This window comes from Dendrobates tinctorius, unplaced genomic scaffold, assembly GCF_039654945.1.
Source record: "Dendrobates tinctorius isolate UK_male_01 unplaced genomic scaffold, ASM3965494v1 ptg000184l, whole genome shotgun sequence".
Lineage (NCBI taxonomy): Eukaryota > Metazoa > Chordata > Amphibia > Anura > Dendrobatidae > Dendrobates > Dendrobates tinctorius.
The window spans coordinates 1,232,882-1,257,759 of NW_027361851.1; the positions used below are offsets into that span (position 1 = coordinate 1,232,882).

Here is a 24,878-nt window from a genome sequence, read left to right on the forward strand (position 1 = left end):
GCAGAGGGATAAAATGGGCCATCTTGGAAAAACGGTCCACCACCACCAAAATGACAGTGCAGCCGGAGGATGGAGGTAGATCCGTGATAAAATCCATGGCAATATGGCGCCAAGGGACCGAAGGTATAGGCAACGGATGTAAGAGACCAGAGGGTAACCGTCTTGGAACTTTATTTTGGGCGCAGGAGGGACACGAAGCGGTGAACTCCAAGACGTCCTGGCGGAGCGATGGCCACCAATAGTGGCAGGAGATGAGGGACAGAGTCCTTTTGGCTCCAGCATGCCTGGCAACTTTAGAGGAGTGCCCCCAATGCAGAATCCTTACTTTGTCATGGTCCAATACCAAGGTCTTGCCTGGTGGTGGATTAACCAAACTTAGAGGAGCTAAAGTGACGACCTTTGCTGGATCGATGATGTGAGCAGGACCCTCCTCTTCATCCATAGGGAGGAATGACCTCGATAGCGCGTCTGCTTTGGTATTCTTATTACCCGGCCGAAAGTGGAGCTATAAATCAAAGCGTCCAAAGAATAAGGACCATCTGGCTTGCCGAGGGTTGAGCCTTTGAGCAGACTGGACGTAGGCCAGATTCTTGTGGTCGGTAAATATTGTGAAGGGGTGGACAGCTCCTTCGAGAAGGTAACACCATTCCTCTAAAGCCAGTTTTATCACAAGTAGTTCCTTGTCCCCAATGGAATAATTGCGCTCGGGCGGGGAAAAGGCTTTAGAGAAAAATCCACATGTGACAGTCCGACCAGCGGAGGTTTTTTGCAGGAGAACTGCTCCAGCTCCAACAGATGATGCGTCGACCTCAAGAATAAAAGGTCTATCGGCATCCGGACGGTGGAGAACATGCGCTGTAGGGAATTCCTTCTTCAAAGCTTGAAAGGCGTCCTCTGCCTCAGGAGGCCAGAGGTGGGGTTTTTCCCCTTTGCGTACGAGGGCAGAGATAGGATTGGTTAAGGTGGAGAAGTGCGGAATAAATTGCCTATAATAATTAGCAAAGCCGAGGAAGCGTTGGATGGCTTTGAGTCCAAGGGGACGAGGCCAGTTCAGGACAGCGGACACTTTCTCAGGATCCATCTTCAGATCAGACCTCGAAATGATGTATCCTAGAAACGGCAGGGACGGTTGCTCGAAGACGCATTTCTCCAACTTGGCAAAGAGGTGGTTCTCCCTAAGACGTAGCAACACTTGCCGAACGTCCCGCCGGTGGGTAGAGAGATCCGGGGAGAAGACAAGGATGTCGTCAAGGTAAACCACGACACAGGAATAGAGGAGGTCTCGAAAAATATCGTTGACGAGTTCCTGGAATACTGCAGGTGCATTGCAGAGGCCAAAAGGCATAACAAGGTACTCGTAGTGAACGTCACGCGTATTGAACGCGGTCTTCTACTCATCCCCAGCGCGAATTCGGACCAAGTTATAGGCTTCTCGGAGATCAAGTTTGGTAAATATCTGGGCTCCTCTAAGGCGATCAAAGAGTTCGGGGATGAGGGGCAACGGGTACTTGTTCTTTATCGTTATGCTGTTTAAACCTCTGTAGTCGATGCACAGGCGGAGTGACCCGTCCTTCTTCTTGACAAAGAAGAAGCCTGCACCCGCAGGAGAGGAAGACTTCCTTATGAAACCCCTGGCCAAGTTCTCCTGAACGTACTCAGACATGGCTTGCGTCTCTGCCGGCGAGAGCGGATAAATCCTACCCCTCGGAGGGATAGCTCCAGGGACGAGGTCGATGGGGCAATCGTAGGGTCGGTGCGGCGGGAGGTTCTCGGCCTCCTTCTTGCTAAAGACGTCCGAAAAAGAGCTGTAAGCGATGGGCAACCCAGGGACCAGGGGAAGGGAATGGGGACCACCCACGGGACGCACCAGCAGCAGACACCCCGCCCCACAGGACTCCCCAGCGCAGGATATGGCCCTTATGCCAGTCTAAGGTAGGCTCGTGGGCCCGTAACCAGGGAAGACCAAGAAGAATAGGGTGTGAGATGCCCGCCAGGACATAAAAGGCGATCTTCTCTTTGTGCAAGGCCCCTACCTGGAGTTCTACCTCCTGGGTGATTAGGGTAACTTCCTCTTGAAGAGGCTTACCGTCCACGGAAGCGAGGATCCGTGGAGTTTCTAGGGTCTTAACCGGAGCCGAGAATTTAAGAACCTCCTTAAGCCTAATAAAATTTCCTGCTGCGCCGGAATCTACATAGGCCGCCAAAGAAAAACGTTTACCCCTGGAGTCGTAGATCGATACGTGTGGCCAGTGAAATCAGTTCCTCTAAGGCGGTGGGTGTATCACGACCAGCCAGCTCGTCCTTAATACGACCCGCGAGACCTCGCCAGAAGGCCCCCTACCAATGCCTCGTTGTTCCACCCCAAATCCGAGGATAGGGTCCGAAACCGGATGGCATATTGACCCACGGTTTGGGACCCTTGGTGGAGGTTGAATAAGGATTCTGTGGTAGAGGCCAGACGGCCCGGTTCGTCGAATACTCGACGAAACGTCTCAAAAAAGGTACTTAACTGGGAGACCACAGGGTCATCCTTCTCCCAGAGAGGGTTAACCCATGCCAAAGCATCTCCCTCGAGGTGGGAGACAATAAAAGCCACCTTGGCCCGCTCAGTGGGATACTGCTGGGGCAGGAGTTCGAAGTGGAGCCGGCACTGGTTCAGGAAACCCCGACACAGCTTGGGGTCCCCGTTGTAACGAGGTGGCCTAGCTAGGCGGGGCGGTGGGTGAGGAGCCAAAGCTGAGACGGGAGACGCGGCGGCCGCCTGCAGGGAGTGTAAGCGGTCGTCTATAGAGGCCATGTAACTAAGAATATGGGCTTGGGAATCTCTCTGCTGTGCCAGCTCTTGTTGCAGTCCAGCCAATTGGGAAGCGTTCCCCGGGTCGGAGGCCTGGAGCGCAGAGAGACGGGAATCCATGGACTTCATGAACGCCATGATACGGGTTTGGTTTTCCCGTAAAAAGAACAGCTCCTTTTGAACCGCAGCGGCTCCGGCGGGGTCCATGGCCTGTTTGTTCTGTTAGGGTTTCTAGGTAGAAAACCCAAGAGTGGACCCTCTGGGTCGTGGCTCCAGAGCCCCCGAGGGTGAGCGGACCAGGTGATGACCACCCCCTATACAGGGAGCGTTAGGGGCAGGCCCAAGGGAGATGGAACCACGACAGCCGGAACCAAAGGGACGACCCAGGGTAAATACAGGAGAGCAGATCAGAGTGTGGAAAGGTATACGAGGGGTAGAGTAGATCCAGAGAAGCAGGAGGCAGGCTGTGGAAGCCCGAAGGGTCAGGACGGAACCGGGACCAGAAGCTGAAAGGAAGATGAGGGAAAGGGGATTAGGAAAGGCTGGGCCTGGGAAATGAGACAAGGAACGAGACAGGGGAAGGAGCGTAAAATACAGTAGGCAGGCAACAATAGGGCAGAGGTACAGGAGAGGGACCGGCACGGGAACACAGGAGGAGGAAGCAGAGGAACCAAGGAGGACGGTAGGCAGACACAGGGAGACACGGGAGCAGGCTACAGGCGGGGACAAAGGCAGAGATACAGGAGGGCGCAGCACAGAGGGTGCGCGGGGACCTGATGGCCAAGGGTGACGCTGCGCAAGGATAGCGGGCGCCACGGGCTAAGACAAACAGGCGTCTTACCTGTCCAGACGCCCAGCTGAAATACCCGGTGGGCGCCGCCATGATGGGGGCGGAGCCACCGGGTCACGTGCCCCCAGGATGCACAGAGGCCGAGGAAGGGCGAGCGCGCATGCGCGGACCTCCGACGCGCCGAACCCCTGCAAAGCCAGACGGGACGGCGCGAGAGCGGAGAGGAGGGGCGCCAGCAGGAGGAGGACCCCAGGTGAGCGCCGGCGGGCGCAACATCAATCAATCATAGACATAAAATAAAGAGTCATGGAGATGAGTCGGAGGTCCCAAGTGTTTGGCTTGCTTTTTTCTGTATGGTCTGTATACATCTCCAAAACACTTTATTTTAATACTTTTAAGTATGTTTCAATGAAAATTTATTTTTTATATGCAGTACTATGTTTGGAGGACTTTTCTCTGCTCTGCATGCAGTACAGGTGACCGAAAACAAAGAAGTGTTCAGACCGTCTGAGGTCTGGGCAGGCAGCACAGGTTCGGGATACCTAGCGGAGGTCAGGAGCAGAGAAACACCTGCGTAGGTGTCTGGTATTTTCATGGTCCTCGTATTTAAAATTTAGGGCATTTCTTGTTCTTCACCTGTACTACATACTTGTGCATCTGACCCTCCGGTCAGCTGCTGCACTTCTGGGGACTGTCCTGGAGTGGCACCTGGTGTGTCTACCAGCAACCCAGCCTATCATCTACACTAGAGGTTCTAGTGAATACCTGGTACCACCTAGTCACGCCCCTCTAGGGTAAGCCTAGCCCATTATACAGTGTGTTCACATTCACCAGCATTAAATTTACCCGCCAGCGTAACACATAGTAGAGCAGAGAGTAGCACAGCCCTCGAAACTGATGTCACTGATTGCTCTTCTTTTTAGATGGAAACAAAGGCTTCAGCAGTGACCACAACCTCTGCCCCCTCATGAGGTCTTGTTTGAGTATTCGAGCATGCACTGGGGATTTTTAAATGAAAACTCATGAAAACAGAACTAAGTAAAAAAAAAAAAATAAAACATTTAGATTAGAGAGAAAAACGAAGGGACTTTTTAATGAAATTATTAGAAAACCTATTAGATTATTTTGGATTAAAATCAATATTAGTTTTGGACCAACCCTTTAACTGTAAATTAGTGAGTTGTAATTGTATAACAATTTTTTTTTTTTTTTGAGTGAGCCACCATTATGGGTATGGCCTTTTAAATGCTGGAAAATTGGTGGACCTAGCTCTAAAGTGGGAAGCTACACGTCCTCAGAGAATGTGCTTGGTGAAGCTTGTGAGTAGTCCTCAGTAAGTGTCAATGTTGCTCTGCTATCCCTGACTAAAATCTGTCTTGAACTTTGGTATTGGTCAGTCTTTTGTGATTATTCCTTCTTTTTTATAGAAAACTAACCTCACATCTTGTAGTAAGTCGCAATATCAGTGGCTGCTCAGGAAGACCAAACTATGTCAGGTCTCTTGAGCATGTTCAAGCCCAAATCTCCCTCAGCTATAGCCGCAGGGGCGATCTTGAAATCTCCCTCACCAGCCCGATGGGTACACGTTCTGTGCTTTTGGCATTGAGGTAAGCTTCTAACAGTAGAAATTTTGCTTAGCAAAGCTTAAGTCTAACATGTATCTCAATTTTCTAGACCATATGATACCAGTTCTGCAGGGTATCAAAACTGGTCCTTCATGAGTACACACACATGGGATGAAAATCCACAAGGCACATGGACCTTTGAAGTGGTGAACAAAGGAGACCCCCGAAACTCTGGTTAGTATTACTTGTATTATTACAACCACAAATGTTTTGTAAATACGAAAGGTAAACCCCTTCACGATATTTGACGTAACTGTACGTCATGATTGGTAATGGGTTTCCCCAAAATTATGTACAGTTATGTCACGGGAACCTCGAGTCATCATGTCTGAAAATCCTGTGATCGAGGAAAGTTGTCTGTTGTCGCTGACAGCCAAGAACCTGTGCTCATCACCACACGGGTTTTCGCCCTCCCCTGCAACAATGATAGTCAGTGGAGTTTTTAGTCTATTTCCAATTATAAATCATCCACATAGAAAGAAAAGAGCCAGCTCACCGACTTTCAAATGGAGCATGGAACACCATCCTGGTATGGCTTGATCAATGAAGAAAAAGAAGAAAAAAATCCAGCTCCTTGCGAAGATAAAATTCCAATTTTTATTCCAACATGGATATAAAACAATTCAGCTCCTGAGGACCGCATCAGCTCAAACAGAGACATAACGACGTGTTTCGATCGCTACATGCAATCTTTATCAAAGCTGACATACCAAGATCACAGACAGGTTAAAAATGAGAGAAACACCAATCACTTGTCCAATACAAATCACATGACCAGAAGTTCCTATTCACTTGTTACAATTTATATACATCGAAAACTGCATATAATATACATTTTCTCCTACGCCTCATTGGAGGATACAGAGACAGTGGGTGTTATGCTGCTTGCCACTAGGAGGACACTAAGTAAACCAGTAAAAATGTTAACTCCTCCCCTGCAGTATACACCCTCTCGCTGGATGAGATATCTCCAGTTCATGCTTAGTGTCTGTAGGAGGCACTTAGGGCTGGTTTCAGACCCCACCATTTTTATTTTATTTTTGAATTTTCTGTAATTATTTTTTTTTAATTAACGGAGTGAAGGGGGCGATGGTTCCTTTTTCGGCCCACTCTCCCCCGAACCAACAACAGGCAAGCACGCGGAGTATACCTCCCCGTACACTTTCCTGCGACGTTTGGCAATAATGGCGATGATCCTTACGACCGGGGGAAAAGTTCCGGTAATCCACAGATATGAGGGCAGGCGCACGGATTGGAGAGCGCTTCCGAAGGCCCCGAATCAGCCCCATAGCTCTCATCCCCCTACCATAGGCAGGATCGATTGAGCATGCCCCTTTAAGAACTCCTCCAGCTCTGCTACATCAGCCCAGGAGGATGAGAGCCTGCATGGTTGGCCCGGACAGCGCTGAGCACTGGAGTTGAGGTATGGGGTCGGGTCCTGGCCCCCGGGAGAAGCGCTGACTTAGCGTCAGCACCGGCCCCCCCATCGCACCCCCCCCCTCGGTGCTACCGCGGGTAGCCCGAAAAATTTAGTCCCCGGCTTTCCCCGTCCTGCTAGGCCGCAATTTCAATAGCGCCGCCCCCGGCGCCTACCGCAGGTAGGCTCAAAAATTTAGCCCCCCGGCTTTTCCGGTCTACTAGGCTGCAATATGAATAGTGCCGCCCGCGCTATTATCACCGCCCCCTCGCCTTGGCGCCTCTCATCCCTGACAAGACGCGCAATTCTAATCTCGGGGCCATGTCTTTTTACCTCAGCCTGCTCTGGACTCGAGCTGTGAGGCGAGCATTCTGCCGGATACCGGGTGACACCGCAGGGCTACCGCCATTCCTCCTGGTGGACACAGCAAAGGACCGGGTAAGCTGCATCTGCCCTCAGATTAAAGCATGACCCCTTCCCGGCACATTCCCTGCAGCTTCAGACAGACTGCCGTTAACCCTTTCAGGAGCGCTATGTCTCAATCTAAGGAGGCTAAACGGGCTGCTAAAAAGCACATTGCGTTTTTTACCGTGTGTACCACTTGCAAGTCTGCCTTACCCAGTGCACAGACTAATCCGTTATGCACGGACTGCGACCCGGCCTGCACCCTGACCTGCGCTCAATCGCCCCTTGCCACCGCTGCTGACGGGCCTCCTGCGTTTAGTACCCCTGAGTGGGCTGCGTCCCTGTCTCGGTCGGTGGAGTCTCTGACCCAGGCTATATTCTCCCTCCGGGAGGACTCTTTAAGCTAGAAAGCGTCCTTACCCCCTGAGGAAGGCTCTGGCGTCGGCCGGGAACTGGCCACCAGCAGGGGCCGTACTCTTTCAAGGGATGGTCAGGTCTCTAGAAAGCGGACCCATGACGCATCCCCTAGTCCCGTTCACGCCTCAGCATCTGCGACTCCTGTCTCTCGCTCTCCCTCTCCTGGAGTTCTCAGCGAGCATGACTCTGAATTCCATTCTGACACGTCAGCCCCTCAGAATCCCCCAACTGTTCAGGAGTCGCTTGATTCTCTTATAGAATCAGTCAATAGGATTCAAGCTGGATGAGGATAATGTTCCCGCTCCAGCACATCCTATCTCACTTAAGAAAACCAATCGTGTGCACAGGTTATTTACCAACCTTCGGACTCACCACTGCCCCCAGGGTCTTTACAAAGGTCATGGCTGCTGTCATTGCCATTCTCCACTCTCGGGGAGTAGTGATGTTACCGTATCTGGACACCCTGCTCATCAAGAGTCCGTCCCTTCCAGCCTGCGAGGAATCCATGGAGATAACAGTAAATACGCTTTCGCGCCTGGGGTGGAAGATAAACTTCGAAAAGTCTTCCCCGAAACCGGCTCAGCACATTTCCTTTTTTGGAATGATCTTGGACACTTCCCGCGGGTTGGTCATTCTCCCTCCAGAAAAGATGCAAGCCTTACAACAGGCAGTGCGGACTCTTTCCCGTCCAGCTTCTCACTCCATCCGTTTCAGCATGAGAGTTCTCGGAAAGATGGTGGCTGCGATGGAAGCAGTTCCATTTGCACAGTTCCATCTCCGTCCCTTACAACATGCATTGCTGTTAGCTTGGGACAAGAACCCGTTCTCCCTGGACCGTCAGATCCTTCTGTCCCTGTGGGTCAGGCAAGCCCTCAGGTGGTGGACACTGTGGTCCTCCCTGAATCAAGGGAGGTCTTTTCTCCCAGTAAGATGGTTGGTAGTAACCACCGACGCAAGTCTTCTCGGCTGGGGTGCGGTCTTTCGTCACCACACGGCACAGGGTCATTGGTCGACCCGAGAGTCATGTCTCCCCATCAACATTTTGGAGATACGAGCAATCAGATTTGCTCTACGGAGTTTCCACCATCTCCTCGCAGGTCACCCCATCAGGATCCAATCCGACAACGCCACGGCTGTAGCGTATATCAAGCGCCAGGAAGGTACCCGGAGCAGGATGGCCATGCACGAAATGAGTCACATCCTCCATTGGGCTGAGACCAACGATTCGCCCATCTCAACAATTCACATCCTGGGTGTAGAAAATTGGGTGGCAGATTTTCTCAGTCGCCAAGGCATTGCCTTGGGAGAGTGGTCTCTTCATCCGGAAGTCTTTCAGCAGATTTGTCATCGTTGGGGGACTCCGGATGTGGACCTCATGGCCTCCAGACTAAACAACAAGGTGTCTCTGTTCATTGCCTGATCGCGCGATCCATGCGCCATCGGAGCGGACGCCCTAGTTCTGCTATGGCACCGGTTCCGGCTCCCAGACATCTTTCCCCCTCTTCTCTTGCTTCCGAGGGTCATCAAGAAGATCAGAGCGGAGGGTGTACCAGTGATCCTAGTCGCGCCAGATTGACCGCGCCGAGCATGGTATGCAGAACTAATACATCTAGTCGCCGACGTCCCCAGGCGACTTCCAGATTCCACGGATCTGCTCTCTCAGGGCCCGATTTACCACCAGAACTCCGGGGCCCTGTCTTTGATGGCGTGGCCGTTGAATCCTGGATTTTAGCACAGGCTGGGTTCTCTCACGACGTGATTTCCACCATGATTAGTGCTAGGAAGCCTGTGTTCAGGCGTATCTATCACCGCACCTGGAAAACCTTTTCATGGTGCAAGGATCGTGATCGATCCTCTCTGGTGTTCTCCATTCCGGCCATATTGGAGTTCCTTCAATCCGAATTAAAATCAGGCCTCGCGCTTAGCTCGCTCACGGGTCAAATTTCGGCCTTGTCAGTGCTTTTCCAACGCAAAATTGCTACCAAACCTTAGGTCAAGACGTTCATTCAAGGAGTTTCCCTTGTGGCGTCTCCTTATAGAAGGCCATTGGAATCATGGGACCTTAACCTGGTTCTCGGGGCCTTACAGGAGGCTCCTTTCGAACCGCTGCAGGACGTGTTATTGACCGTCCTTTCTTGTAAAGTGGTCTTTCTAGTGGCAATTACGTCAATCAGACAAGTTTCGGAATAGGCAGCCCTGTCCTGCCGGTCTCCGTTCCTGAATTTTCATCAGGACAAGGTAGTTCTCAGGACGTCCCCGTCCTTCCTGCCCAAGGAAACCAGTACCAGGCTCTCACGCAGGAAAACGATGAAGAAATACATCAGGATAAGACTTTGCCAACAAACAGCAACCTTGTACGCCTTCAGAGTCCTCCTGGATGGAGAAAGAAAAATGTTGTGAAGAAGAAACGGAGAGTGGTGGTAATGGGGGATTCCCTGTTGAGAGGAACAGAGGCCGCTATCTGCAGACCGGATATAACTTCAAGAGAAATGTGCTGTCTTCCAGGTGCAAAAATTAAAGATGTGTCTGACAGGATATCAGGACTCTTCAGACCTACAGATGACTACCCATTCCTGCTACTACATGTGGGGACAAATGACACCGCAAGAAACGACCTGGAAACCATCTGCAGAGACTTTGAAGACTTAGGCAAGAAAGTGAAAGAACTGGGAGCGCAGGTGGTCTTCTCTTCCATCCTCCCAGTGGATGGCCATGGAACAAGGAGGTGGAATAAGATTCTGCAGGTGAACAACTGGCTACGTCGATGGTGCCGTCAGCAACGATTTGGATTTCTGGATCACGGAGTGAACTACTTATACGATGGACTACTTGCTAGAGATGGGGTGCACCTTACGAAGGCTGGAAAGCAGGTATTTGGAAGTCGCCTTGCTACACTTGTAAGGAGAGCTTTAAACTAGAACAACATGGGAAGGGAAGCAAAAGACCAGAAAAAGCCATACACCTGACAAATGCTACTGAGAACTCTGCTATTAGAAGTGGAAAGGAAGAACAAAGACAAAAGAATCTAATTAAAAAAAATATTGGAGAAAGAGAAACCAATCACAAACTAAAATGTTTCTATACTAATGCACAAAGCATGGGCAACAAACAAGGAGAATTGGAACTACTAACACAGGAAAAGAAATATGATGTCATTGGAATCACTGAAACTTGGTGGGACAATACACATGATTGGAATACAAGACTAGAAGGATACAACTTATTTGCAAGAAACAGACTTGATAAACGAGGAGGGGGTGTCGCATTGTATGTTAGAAATGCGTATATCTGCACAGAGATTGAAGCTTCAGAGACTGGGAGTTCTGTGGAAACTGTTTGGGTAAGAATACAAGGACAGAACAATGGAAAGGACACCATTGTAGGCATTACTACAGGCCGCCTGTGCAAGCTGAAGATATGGATGAACTCTTTATGCATCAAATGGCCAAGTTCTCCAAAAAATATGACATAGTTGTCATGGGAGATTTCAACTATCCAGACATTTGTTGGGAATCTCTCTCAGGCAAAACTAACAGGTCAAGGAAATTCTTATCCTCTCTTGCTGACAACTTTATCTTCCAAAAGGTAAAGGAGAAAACAAGGGGAACTGCTACCTTGGATCTAATCCTTATAAACAGGGAGGAAATGGTTGAGGAGGTAAAAGTGGCTGGGACCCTAGGAGGTAGCGACCATGCTATTTTAGAATTTTGGATAACTAGAGGCGGAAGACCTGTGAAGACTCAGACGTCAAGGTTAGATTTCAGAAAGGCAGATTTTAAGGGATTCAGAAAGAGAATTGGAGGGATCCAATGGCTGGATATCCTTAAAGACAAAAATGTCCAGGAAGGATGGGAAATCTTGAAAAATGAAATTCTCAAAGCACAGTTGTTAACAATTCCGAAAAGAGGGAAGAATAGGAAGCATTTAAGGAAACCAGGATGGATGAACACAGAACTTAAGCACATGCTAAAAAGGAAGCAAAAAATGTTTATAAAATGGAAAGAAGGAGGCATATCTAAAGAAGAATATAATGCTGTCTGCAGAACCTGCAAGGCACAAATCAGATTATCTAAAGCTGAAAATGAATTGAGGCTTGCAAGAGATGTCAAAAGCAATAATAAAGGATTTTGGGGATATGTCAAAAGTAAAAGAAAAGTCAAAGATGCTATAGGATTTTTACAGGATGAAAATGATGAAATGGTAAGACAGGATGTTGAGAAGGCTGAACTTTTAAATTCCTATTTTGCATCTGTTTTCTCTCTGAAAGGAAATCTAACATCAACTGTTATTCACTGTCCTATTAAGGGAATAGAAGAATCCAGGATATCTATAAACAGAAAGATAGTGAGGAAACACTTAGCTAACCTAAATGTATTCAAGTCTCCAGGTCCAGATGAATTACACCCCAGAGTACTGAAGGAGATAGCAGAAGAAATTTTTGAACCCCTCTCCACAATCTTTGAAAATTCTTGGAGAACAGGAGAAGTGCCAGAAGACTGGAGAAGAGCAAATGTTGTTCCTATCTTCAAAAAGGGGAAGAAGGTGGACCCAGGCAACTATAGGCCGGTGAGTCTGACTTCTATACCAGGAAAGATCTTTGAACAAATTATTAAACAACATGTATGTCAATACCTGGATAAGAATGAAGTGATTAAACAGAGTCAGCATGGGTTTGTAACTAATAAGTCATGTCAGACTAATTTAATTTCCTTCTATGATGGTATTACTGATTGGGTGGATCAAGGAAATGCTGTAGATATAGTATATCTTGACTTCAGCAAAGCATTTGACAAAGTCTCTCATACAATCCTTATTGAAAAAATGACTAAGTATGGAATGGACAAGGCAACTGTTAGGTGGATTCATAACTGGCTTAGTGATCGGACCCAAAGAGTGGTCGTAAATGGCTGCACATCCAGTTGGAAGAATGTCTCAAGTGGGGTACCACAGGGCTCTGTCCTGGGCCCTGTATTGTTCAACATCTTTATCAACGATTTAGATGAAGGAATTGAGGGTAAACTGATTAAATTTGCTGATGACACAAAGCTAGGAGGGATAGCTAATACTAGAGAAGAGAGAGAGAGGATTCAAAAAGATTTAAATAAACTGGAGAAGTGGGCAGCAACTAACAGAATGGTTTTTAACAGGGAGAAATGCAAAGTACTACATCTGGGCAATAAAAATGAAAAAAGCATATATAGAATGGGAGGAATAGGGCTAAGTGACAGCACATGTGAAAAAGACTTGGGTATACTAATAGATCACAGACTGAATATGAGTCAACAGTGTGATGCAGCAGCAAAAAAGGCAAATGCAATTCTAGGATGTATTAACAGAAGCATACAGTCTAGATCACGTGAAGTAATTATTTCCCTCTACTCCTCTTTGGTCAGACCTCATCTGGAATATTGTGTCCAATTTTGGGCACCACATTTTAAAAAAGACATCAACAAACTGGAGCAAGTTCAGAAAAGAGCGACCAGAATGGTGACCGGTCTGCAAACCCTGTCTTATGAGGAAAGGTTGCAGGATTTGGGAATGTTTAGTTTGCAAAAGAGAAGACTGAGAGGAGACTTAATAGCTGTCTACAAATATCTAAAGGGCTGTCACATTGTAGAAGGATCAACTTTATTCTCATTTGCACAAGGAAAGACTAGAAGCAATGGGATGAAGCTGAATGGGAGGAGACACAGATTAGATATTAGAAAAAACTTTTTGACAGTTAGAGTGATCAATGAGTGGAACAGGCTGCCACGAGAAGTGGTGAGTTCTCCTTCAATGGAAGTCTTCAAACAGAGGCTGGACAGACATCTAACTGGGATGATTTAGCGAATCCTGCTTTGAGCAGGGGGTTGGACCAGATGGCCCAGGAGGTCCCTTCCAACTCTACGATTCTATGATTCTAAGGTCGTCTCCTCTTTCCATCTCAACGAGGAAATTATTTTGCCTTCCTTTTGTCCGGCGCCAGTCCATTGCATTGAAAAGGACCTCCACACCCTGGATGTGGTTAGGGCGCTGAGATGGTACAGATCGCGGATGGCTCCCTTCCGCAAGTCAGATGCCCTGTTCATACTTCCAGAGGGGCATAGGAAGGGTCTAGCCGCTTCAAAAGCAACGCTAGCTAGGTGGATTCGCTTAGCAATTCAGGAATCCTACCGTGTCAGGAGCGCACCTGTCCCAGCGGGGATTAAGGCGCACTCTACCCGGTCAGTGGGTGCCTCTTAGGCTACTCGGCACCAGGCCTCGGCAGAACAGGTCTGCAAGGCTGCGACTTGGTCCAGTCTGCATACTTTTACAAAACATTACCAAATTCATTCTCAGGCCTCTGCGGATGCAGCTCTCGGTAGACGCATCCTGCAATCTTCAATACCTCAGTGTTGACTCAGTGGTACATGGGGTATTAGCAGATGTATGCTTTAGGACATCCCACTGTCTCTGTGTCTCCCAATGTGGCATGGGAGAAATAGGGATTTTTGTGTACTCACAGTAAAATCCTTTTCTCTGAGCCATTCATTGGGGGACACAGCACCCGCCCTGTTTAGCCTACTGGCTCATTTGTAGCATTCTTAGGTTTTGACATAGTTATGGTTATTGTTGACTGTTTAAGCTCCTACTGCTTTTTTCACCGAACTGGAGATATCTCATCCAGCAAGAGGGTGTACACTGCAGGGAAGGAGTTAACATTTTTTCTGGTTTACTTAGTGTCCTCCTAGTGGCAAGCAGCATAACACCCACTGTCTCTGTCTCCCCTAATGAATGGCTCGGAGAAAAGGATTTTACGGTGAGTACACAAAAATCCCTATTTTCCGCAGAGAAGTATATAAAAAATCATAAACAAAAAACACACACATGTAAAAAACATTAATCATATACAAATGCTCTGATTATTTAGTAGTGAAACATGATCTCATTCTTTTTGTTCAATCCGTACGGAAATCTGGTTCCCAAATTAAAAATCCAGAATGCTTCACGCGTGAGTAATGTTCTCCTAATATCGCCGCCTCTGGGAGATTTCTTAATTTTTTCTACACCTGTTACCTGAAAAGAAGCAATATTCCGTGAATGGGAATTAATAAAATGCCTGGTAGCGGAGGATATGTTGCGGACCCCATCTGTCACATTAATCACATCATATAAATGTTCCGCTATCCACGTCTTCAATTTTCTAGATGTGCACCCCACATAAGATTTTTTGCATAAAGTGCACTCAATCTTGTATACCACATCATTCAAATTACAGTTAATAAAATCATTTATTTTGAAAAAAATGGTATCATGATAACCAAAATTCTTTGTTTTCACCATATGTCTGCAAGTCGTTCAATTAGTACCTCCACATTTGTAATTACCTTTGCTACTTAACTAATTGTCCCTATTTTTCCTTGATGAAAATAAACTGGGCGATAAAATATTGCCCAAAGTGGGGGCTCTTCTCACTACCACTTTACATCCCTGTTTTAAAACCGTTGCTAGTATAGGATTCTCAAATAATAGTGGTATAAATTTATTTATAATTCCTTTTATCTCATTAAACTGAGAACTATACTGAAAACATACAAAGGGATTATTAGACATAATAGATTTTTTCTTGTTATTACACACCAATTCAGAACTATCAACTGACACCAAATCAAGAGCTCTATTTAGCATCCAGTTGGGATAGTTTCTGTTTTTCAATTTATTACAAGATTTTTTTAATTCATGATTCAAATTTCCATTATTATTACAATTCCTTTTTATTCTTGTAAGCTCACCAACAGGGATAGATTTCACCGTATGTCTAGGGTGACCACTACTAGCATGCAGGATGATATTCCCTGCTATCGGTTTGGAGTATGTACATGTGGAAATAAGTTGACCCGGAATGCCCTGTAAAAATAAATCCAAAAAAGAAATTTCATGTCTATCACAAACATATGTGAATTTTAGATCATAATCATTTGTTTTAATATAATCCACAAAGTCCGGTATGGCAGACGCATTGCCCCTCCAAATTAACAGGGTATCGTCGATGTATCTGCCATACCAGACAATGTGAGGCGCAAACACATTAGAAGATGAAAACAAAAATTGGTGCTCCCAAAAGGCCATGACCAATTTGGCCAATGAAGGCGAAAATTTGGCACCCATCGCCACGCCTTCACATTGTAAATAACACTGATGATCAAAAGAAAAAAAATTATGAGTTAACAAATCTGAGGTGACCTGCAACATAAAATTAATCAAATTCAAAGAAAAATTACTATGCTTCTTGAGATAGAATTCAAGAGCCTGCAAAGCAATCTTATGTGGTATATTTGTGTAAAGGGCTGTGACGTCACAACTCACCCAAGAATGTGAAAATGAGGATGAATGAACTCATGGAGATCAACATCCAACACTGCGAAGACACCATCACGTGTTTCTCAACGCAGTGATTCTAGAGCACTGCCCCCATCCCTTATGGGAAATATGCAAAACAGAAGCCGCGTAGACACTACCACATGTTTCACAACGCAAGCAATGACCAGCCAGTTTCCTACTCGACACTGATGAGGGGCAATACCCCGAAACAGCTGTCTGTGGATGGATACCATGTTTTGGCATAGGTGGTTTCCTTCATTGGAGACTGCCCTTCCCGTGGTTGTTCCTTCCCGGGGAAAGACCTGGCTGGTCATTGCTTGCGTTGAGAAACATGTGATGGTGTCTCTGCGGCTTCTGTTTTGCAAACTCACCCAAGAATATTCACATGACCACTTTTTCTGGGTTAGAACATCAAGCACATCCTTGGTGTCCTTGATGAAACCAGACATTATACGAACTAAAGGTTGCAACAAGGAATCTAACCTGTAACTGCACATATGACAGGTCATATAGCTTGACCACAAGTATTCTGTTATCTACAATACCAAAAAAAAAAGCAAGCAATGACACGTTGGTTTTTAACTAGATAAGGGAAACTAGCTAAAAACCACAAGAGTTGGCGCACACATCTAGTTTGCACAATACTTCAACTTAATATTGTTCTACGTCTAGGAGGTTAAATGTCATGCAATCTAATATATAAAGCTCAAAGTGTGTATGTATGTGTGTGTGTATGTCGGGGATAGGCATCCGCACCGTTGCAGCTACAGCCACAAAATTTGGCACAGTCACACGTCTGGACCCCGAGAGCGTCCTAAGCTATGTTGTGAGGCGAAATTTTAACCCTGCGCGTTCCAATTCACCAAACAATTTTGCCCCTATCTACATACTGGGGGAAAAAGTGTGTGCGCGTCAAGCCCCGCCCCTCATTGTGATGTCACAATGCCCCTATTTGCATACTGGGGAAGCAGTGTGTGCGCGTCAAGCCCCGCCCCTCATTATGATGTCACAATGGTTGCCATGGCGACGCTGATGTCGTCATAGGTTGCAAGCCCTGCCGCCGCTCATTATGATGTCATAATGGTTGACCATGGGATGGAGGATGTGTGATGGGTATATGGGCACTGGACTATGGGATGGAGGATGTGTGATATGGGCACTGGACTATGGGATGGAGGATATGTATGACGGGTATATGGGCACGGGACTATGGTCTGGAGGATATGTATATGGGCACTGGACTATGGGATGGAGGATATGTATGACTGGTATATGGGCACTGGACTATGGGATGGAGGATATGTATGACGGGTATATGGGCACGGGACTATGGGATGGCGGATATGTATGATGGGTATATGGGCATGGGACTATGGGATGGCGGATATGTATGATGGGTATATGGGCATGGGACTATGAGATGAAGGATGTGTGATGGGTATATGGGCACTCGACTATGGGATGGTGAATATGTATGATGGGTATATGGGCATGGGACTATGGGATGGCGGATATGTATGATGGATATATGGGCACGGGACTATGGGATGGAGGATATGTATGATGGGTATATGGGCACGGGCCTATGGGATGGTGGATAATTATAATTTGTTATAACTAACCACAGTTAGTTACTACGCCCGGGCAGCGCCGGGCTCTTCAGCTAGTCTAATATATAAAGCTCAAAGTGTGTATGTGTGTGTGTATGTCCGGGATAGGCATCCGCACCGTCGCAGCTACAGCCACAAAATTTGGCACAGTCACACGTCTGGACCCCGAGAGCGTCCTAAGCTATGTTGTGAGGCGAAATTTTAACCCCGCGCATTCCAATTCACCAAACAATTTTGCCCCTATCTACATACTGGGGAAAAAGTGTGTGCGTGTCAAGCCACGCCCCTCATTATGATGTCATAATGCTCCTATCTACATAATGGGGAAACAGTGTTTGCGTATCAAGCCCCGCCCTTCATTATGATGTCACAATGGTTGCCATGGCGACGCTGATGTCATCATAGGTTGCAAGCCCCGCCGCTCATTATGATGTCATAATGGTTGACTATGGAATGGAGGATGTGTGATGGGTATATGGGCACTGAACTGTGGGATGGAGGATATGTATGACGGGTATATGGGCACGGGACTATGGGATGGAGGATGTGTGACGGGTATATGGGCACGGGACTATGGGATGGAGGATATGTATGACGGGTATATGGGCATGGGACTATGGGATGGAGGATATGTATGATGGGTATATGGGCATTGGACTATGAGATGAAGGATGTGTGATGGGTATATGGGCACTCGACTATGGGATGGCGAATATGTATGATGGGTATTTGGGCATGGGACTATGGGATGGAGGATGTGTGATGGGTATATGGGCACTGGACTATGGGATGGCGGATATGTATGATGGGTATATGGGCACGGGCCTATGGGATGGAGGATATGTTTGATGGGTATATGGGCACGGGCCTATGGGATGGTGGATATGTATGATGGGTATATGGGCACGGGACTATGGGATAGAGGATAATTATAATTTGTTATAGCTAACCACAGTTAGTTACTATGCCCGGGCAGTGCCGGGCTCTTCAGCTAGTCTAATATATAAAGCTCAAAGTGTGTATGTATGTGTATGTGTGTGTATGTCCGAGATAGGCATCCGCACCGTCGCAGCTACAGCCACAAAATTTGGCACAGTCACACGTCTGGACCCCGAGTGTGTCCTAAGCTATGTTGTGAGGCGAAATTTTAACCCAGCGCGTTCCAATTCACCAAACAATTTTGCCCCTATCTACATACTGGGGAAAAAGTGTGTGCTCGTCAAGCCCCGCCCCTCGTTATGATGTCACAATGGTTGCCATGGCGACGCTGATGTCATCATAGGTTGCAAGCCCCGCCGCTCTTTATGATGTCATAATGGTTGACTATGAGATGGAGGATGTGTGATGGGTATATGGGCACTGGACTATGGTATGGAGGATATGTATGATGGGTATATGGGCACGGGACTATAGGATGGAGGATGCGTGATGGGTATATGGGCACTGGACTATGGGATGGAGGATATGTATGACGGGTATATGGGCACGGGACTATGGGATGGATGATATGTATGATGGGTATATGGGCATGGGACTATGAGATGAAGCATGTATGATGGGTATATGGGCATGGGACTATGAGATGAAGGATGTGTGATGGGTATATGGGCACTCGACTATGGGATGGCGAATATGTATGATGGGTATATGGGCATGGGACTATGGGATGGAGGATGTGTGATGTGTATATGGGCACTCAACTATGGGATGGAGGATATGTATGATGGGTATATGGGCACGGGCCTATGGGATCGTGGATATGTATGATGGGTATATGGGCACGGGACTATGGGATGGAGGATCATTATAATTTGTTATAACTAACCACAGTTTGTTACTATGCCCGGGCAGCGCTGGGCTCTTCAGCTAGTCTAATATATAAAGCTCAATGTGTGTGTATGTCCGGGATTGGCATCCGCACCGTCGCAGCTACAGCCACAAAATTTGGCACAGTCACATGTCTGGACCCCGAGAGCATCATAGGCTATATTGTGAGACGAAATTTTAACCCCGCGCCTTCCAATTCACCAGACAATTTTGCCCCTATGTACATATTGGGGAAAAAGTGTGTGCGTATTCAAGCCCCGTCCCTCATTATGATGTCATAATGGTTGCCATGGTGACGATGTCTTAACAGGTTGCAGTGGTGACGGTTATGTCATAACAGTTGCCATGGTGATGATGATGTCATAATGGATATATACCCATCACACATCTTCCATCCCATAGTCCGATGCCCATATACCCATCATACATATTCTCCATCCCATAGTCCCATGCCCATATACCCATCATACATATTCGCCATCCCATAGTCGAGTGCCCATATACCCATCACACATCCTTCATCTCATAGTCCCATGCCCATATACCCATCATACATATCCTCCATCCCATAGTCCCGTGCCCATATACCCATCATACATGTCCGCCATCCCATAGTCCCGTGCCCATATACCCGTCTTACATATCCTCCATGCCATAGTCCAGTGCCCATATACCCATCACACATCCCATAGTCAACCATTATGACATCATAATAAGGGGCGGGGCTTGTTACGCACACACTTTTTCCCCAGTATATGTAGATAGGGGCAAAATTTTGGTGAATTGGAACGCGCGGGGTTAAAATTTCACCTCACAACATAGCCTATTTCGCTCTCGGGGTCCAGATGTGTGACTGTGCCAAATTTTGTGGCTGTAGCTGCAACGGTGCGGATGCCAATACCGGACACACACACACACACACACATACATACATACATACATATATACATACATACATACATACATACATACATACATACATACACACATTGAGCTTTTATATATTAGATATATAGTGCATCCGGGTCACAGTTATGGCACGGCCTAAAGTGTCGCGGGAAAGTCTTAAGGTCAGAGACATCAGGAGCGTCCTTGGCGGCTCTGATGTCTCTGACATGTTCCCTTACTCTGATACGGAGTTCACGGGAAGTGAGGCCTACATAAATTAAATTGCATGTACACACTGCATAATGGACCACAAAACTAGTACTGCAGGAGATATAACATGTTATCTGGTAGTCCCTACTTACATCTGCCGACGTAAATGGATACACGATCCACAAGGATAGCAACCCCATTTGGGAGGATTGGCCCCAAATGGATTTGGTGGCGTGGCAACATAGAGACTCCTCACCAACAAATCCCTGAGGTTACGGCCCCGTCTTGCTGTTAAAAGTGGTCGATCAGATAAAACACGTTTAAGTGTTGTATCAGATGACAAGATCGACCAGTGTTTTTCCATGATTTGACATATTTTGCTGCATTGGCTGTTGTATGTCATAATGCACCTAAGTGGAGAGTCCCCAGAGGGCCAAGCATGAGTCCAACCAAGGAGCTGGTGGCGCGGGGTTCCCCTGGCACGAACATATCCTTTTTTTTTTTATATATATATATATTTCTCATACTATATCCAAGATCCTGAAAACGGAGCTTAAGGTCCCGGGCCTGGCTTTCAAACACCGCTTCCGTGGAACATATACTCTTCATTCTTAAAAATTGGCCAATGGGGACAGCAAGAATTGTTGAGGAGGTATGTGTGGATGTAGCATGAAGCAACAAATTAACTGATGTTTCCTTGCGAAACACATCAATTTGGATGGTCCCATCCGCACATGACCTAATTTTCATGTCTAGATAATCAATCTCGCTCGCTGCAATTTTATATGTCAATTTAATGTTCTGGTTGTTATGATTAAGATCACGGATGAAGTTAAGGAAGCCAGGCTCGGTCCCCTGCCAAATGATAAACACATTATCAATATATCTGTACCAGCACTGCGCATGGGACGAGGCACCCATGCCATACCCAAAAACCTCACGTTCCCAATGTCCGAGAAAGAGATTAGTGTAGGATGGTGCGCACGCCGCTCCCATTGCAGTGCCCCAGCATTGTAAGTAAAACCGATCTTAAATGTAAAGCAGTTGTGAGTTAAGATGAACTCTAATAGTTCCAGGATCAGGGAACGTAGCGCTGGATCTAAACTACTCATGCCCAGGAAGAACGCCACAGCCGCCAATCCATCAGCATGCCCAATGCTCGTATATAGGGACTCAACATCCATCGTTGCAAAAAACATGTCAGGTTCAAGGTGAAGGCCATCCAACCTCCTAAGGACGTCCATAGTGTCTCTGACATAAGAGGGCAGGGTCTTCACTAAAAGGTTTAAATAATATTCAATGAATTTGCATATGGGATCACAAAGCCCTCCTATGCCAGAGACAATCGGACGTCCCAGGATATCAGTTGCATCCCTGTGGATCTTTGGCAGCAGATAGGTTGGGACCACTGGATTTTTAACATGTAGTCCCTCAAAAATCTTCTTGGGTATTATCCCCTGTGTGTAGGCTCTATCTAGAATCTCAAAGATAATTCCAGAGAAATTATTGGTCGGGTTATGTTGGAAAGTTGAATAAGATTCCCGATCCCTCAATTGGTGTAAAGCCTCTTTTTCATACTTATATCTTGACCAGATGACCACATTCCCCCCTTATCTGCTAGTTTAATGACCACGTCTTTCATGGATCTCGGCTCTGTCAGAGCTGCTCGGTGTGCCCGCCACAAATTATCCATTTTATGTGTATCGGAAATTCTTTTTAAATCATCAAGGACTAGTTTGTTAAATATTTCAATTGCCGGACACAAAGAGAAGGGGGGGGAATGTGGTGGATCTTGGAACAACAGAAGTAGGAAAGATACCTGATCTACTGTTGGCGTTCTCTCTTTCCAGTTCCTCCAAAATAGAGAGGGCCTCCTGTTCCGCCACAGTATTAAAGATAGTATTGTCAGAGGGTTTTGCGTGAAGCTTCCGTAAAAGAACCTTCCTTAGAAAGAGCTGAATGTCTTTCATAGCTGAGAAGAAATTAAAATTGTTAGTCGGATCAAAGGTTAACCCCTTCACTACCAAGGGTGGTTTGCACGTTAACTCCCGGGCCAATTTTTACAATTTTGACCACTGTACATTTATGAGGTCATAACTCTGGAACGCTTCCATGGATCCCGGTGATTCTGACATTGTTTTCTCGTGACATATTGTACTTCATGTCAGTGGTAAAATTGCATTCAAATAACTTGCGTTTATTTGTGAAAAAAAACGGAAATTTGGCGAAAATTTTGAAAATTTCGCAATTTTCCAACTTTGAATTTTTAAGCCCTTAAATCACAGCGATACGGCACACAAAAAACTTAATACATAACATTTCCCACATGTTTACTTTACATCAGCACAATTTTGGAACCAAAATTTTTTTTTGTTAGGAAGTTATAAGGGTTAAAAATTGACCAGCGATTTCTCATTTTTGCAACACCATTTTATTTTTAGGGACCACTTCACATTTGAAGCCACTTTGAGGGGTCTATATGATAGAAAATACCCAAAAGTGACACCATTCTAAAAACTGCACCCCTTAAGGTGCTTAAAACCACATTCAAGAAGTTTATTAACCCTTTAGGTGCGTCACAGGAATTTTTTGAATATTAAAAAAAAATGAACATTTAACTTTTTTTCACAAAAAAAATACTTCAGGTTCAATTTTCTTTATTTTACCAAGGGTAACAGGAGAAATTGGACTGCAAAAGTTATTGTGCAATTTGTCCTGAGTACGCTGATACCTGATATGTGGGGGGGAACCACTGTTTCGGCGCATGGCAGACCTCAGTAGGGAAGGAGCGCCATTTGACTTTTTCAATGCAAAATTGGCTGGAATTCAGATCGGACGCCATGTCGCGTTTGGAGAGCCCCTGATGTACCTAAACAGTGGAAACCCCCCAAGAGACCCCATTTAAGAAACTAGACCCCCCCAAGGAACTTATCTAGATATGTGGTGAGAACTTTGAACCCTCAAGGGCTTCACAGAAGTTTATAACGTACAGCGGTACAATTAAAAAATCATATTTTTTCCACAAAAATGATCTTTTCACCCTCAATTCTTATTTTTCCAAAAGTAACAGGACCCTAAAAGATATTGTGCAATTTATCCTGAGTACGCTGATACCCCACATGTGGGTGTAAACCACTATTTGGGCGCATGGCAGAGCTCGGAAGGGAAGCAGCGCCATTTGACGTTTTTGGCTGGAATTGAGATCGGACACCATGTCGCGTTAGGAAAGCCCCTGATGTACCAAAACAGTAGAAACCCCCCACAAATGACACCATTTTGGAAACTAGACCCCCCAAGGAACTTATCTAGATGTGTGGTGAGCACTTTGAACCCCCCAGTGCTTCACTGAAGTTTATAACGTCCGGGCGTGAAAATAAAAAAATCGTATTTTTTCCACAAACATCATCTTTTAGTCCCCATTTTTTTATTTTCCCAAGGGTAACAGGAGAAATTGGACCCCAAAAGTTGTTGTCCAATTTGTCCTGAGTACGCTGACACCCCATATGTGGGAGAAAACTACTGTATGGGGACACGTCGGGGCTCGGAAGGGAAGTAGTGACGTTTTGGAATGCAGACTTTGATGGAATGGTCTGTGGGTGTCATGTTGCCTTTGGAGAGCCCCTAATGTACCTAAACAGTGGAAACCCCCCACAAATGATCCCATTTTGGAAACTAGACCCCCTGAGGAACTTATCTAGATGTGTGGTGAGCACTTTGAACCCCCAAGGGCTTCACAGAAGTTTATAATGCCCAGGCATGAAAATAAAAAAATCGTATTTTTTCCACAAACATGATCAATTAGTCCCCAATTTTTTTATTTTCCCAAGGGTAACAGGAGAAATTGGACCCCAAAAGTTGTTGTCCAATTTGTCCTGAGTACGCTGATACCTCATATGTGGGAGAAAACTACTGTATGGGCACACATCAGGGCTCGGAAGGGAAGTAGTGACGTTTTGGAATGCAGACTTTAATGGCATGGTCAGCGGGTGTCATGTTGCTTTTGGAGTGCCCCTGATGTACCTAAACAGTGGAAACTCCCCACAAGTGACCCCATTTTGGAAACTAGACCCCCTAATGAACTTATCTAGATGTGTGGTGAGCACTTTGAACCCCCCAGTGCTTCACAGAAGTTTATAACGACTGGGCGTGAAAATAAAAATATCGTATTTTTTCAACAAACATCATCTTTTAGTCCCCATTTTTTTTATTTTCTCAAGGTTAACAGGAGAAATTGGACCCCAAAAGTTGTTGTCCAATTTGTCCTGAGTACGCTGATACCTCATATGTGGGAGAAAACTACTGTATGGGCACACGTCGGGGATCGGAAGGGAAGTAGTGACGTTTTGGAATGCAGACTTTGATGGATTGGTCTGCGGGTGTCATGTGCGTTTGGAGAGCCCCTGATGTACCTAAACTATTGAAACTCCCCACAAGTGACCCCATTTTGGAAACTAGACCCCCCACGGAGCTTATCTAGATGTGTGGAGAGCACTTTTAACCCCCCAAGTGCTTCACAGAAGTTTATAACGCCTGGGCGTGAAAATAAAAAAAA

At 46.3% G+C, this 24,878-nt stretch overlaps 1 protein-coding gene across 4 annotated transcripts in view; it reads left to right on the plus strand.

The window, feature by feature from the left end:
* The window catches only part of LOC141055106 (proprotein convertase subtilisin/kexin type 4-like), a 264,894-nt gene that overhangs the window by 234,929 nt on the left and 5,087 nt on the right, over positions 1–24,878 (plus strand). For all 4 annotated transcript variants that reach the window (XM_073552061.1, XM_073552062.1, XM_073552063.1 and 1 more), the window contains 3 exons: positions 4,800–4,917; positions 5,012–5,191; positions 5,259–5,383. In XM_073552061.1, the coding sequence (XP_073408162.1) occupies positions 4,800–4,917; positions 5,012–5,191; positions 5,259–5,383 (423 nt within the window). The remainder of the gene's footprint in view (positions 1–4,799; positions 4,918–5,011; positions 5,192–5,258; positions 5,384–24,878) is intronic.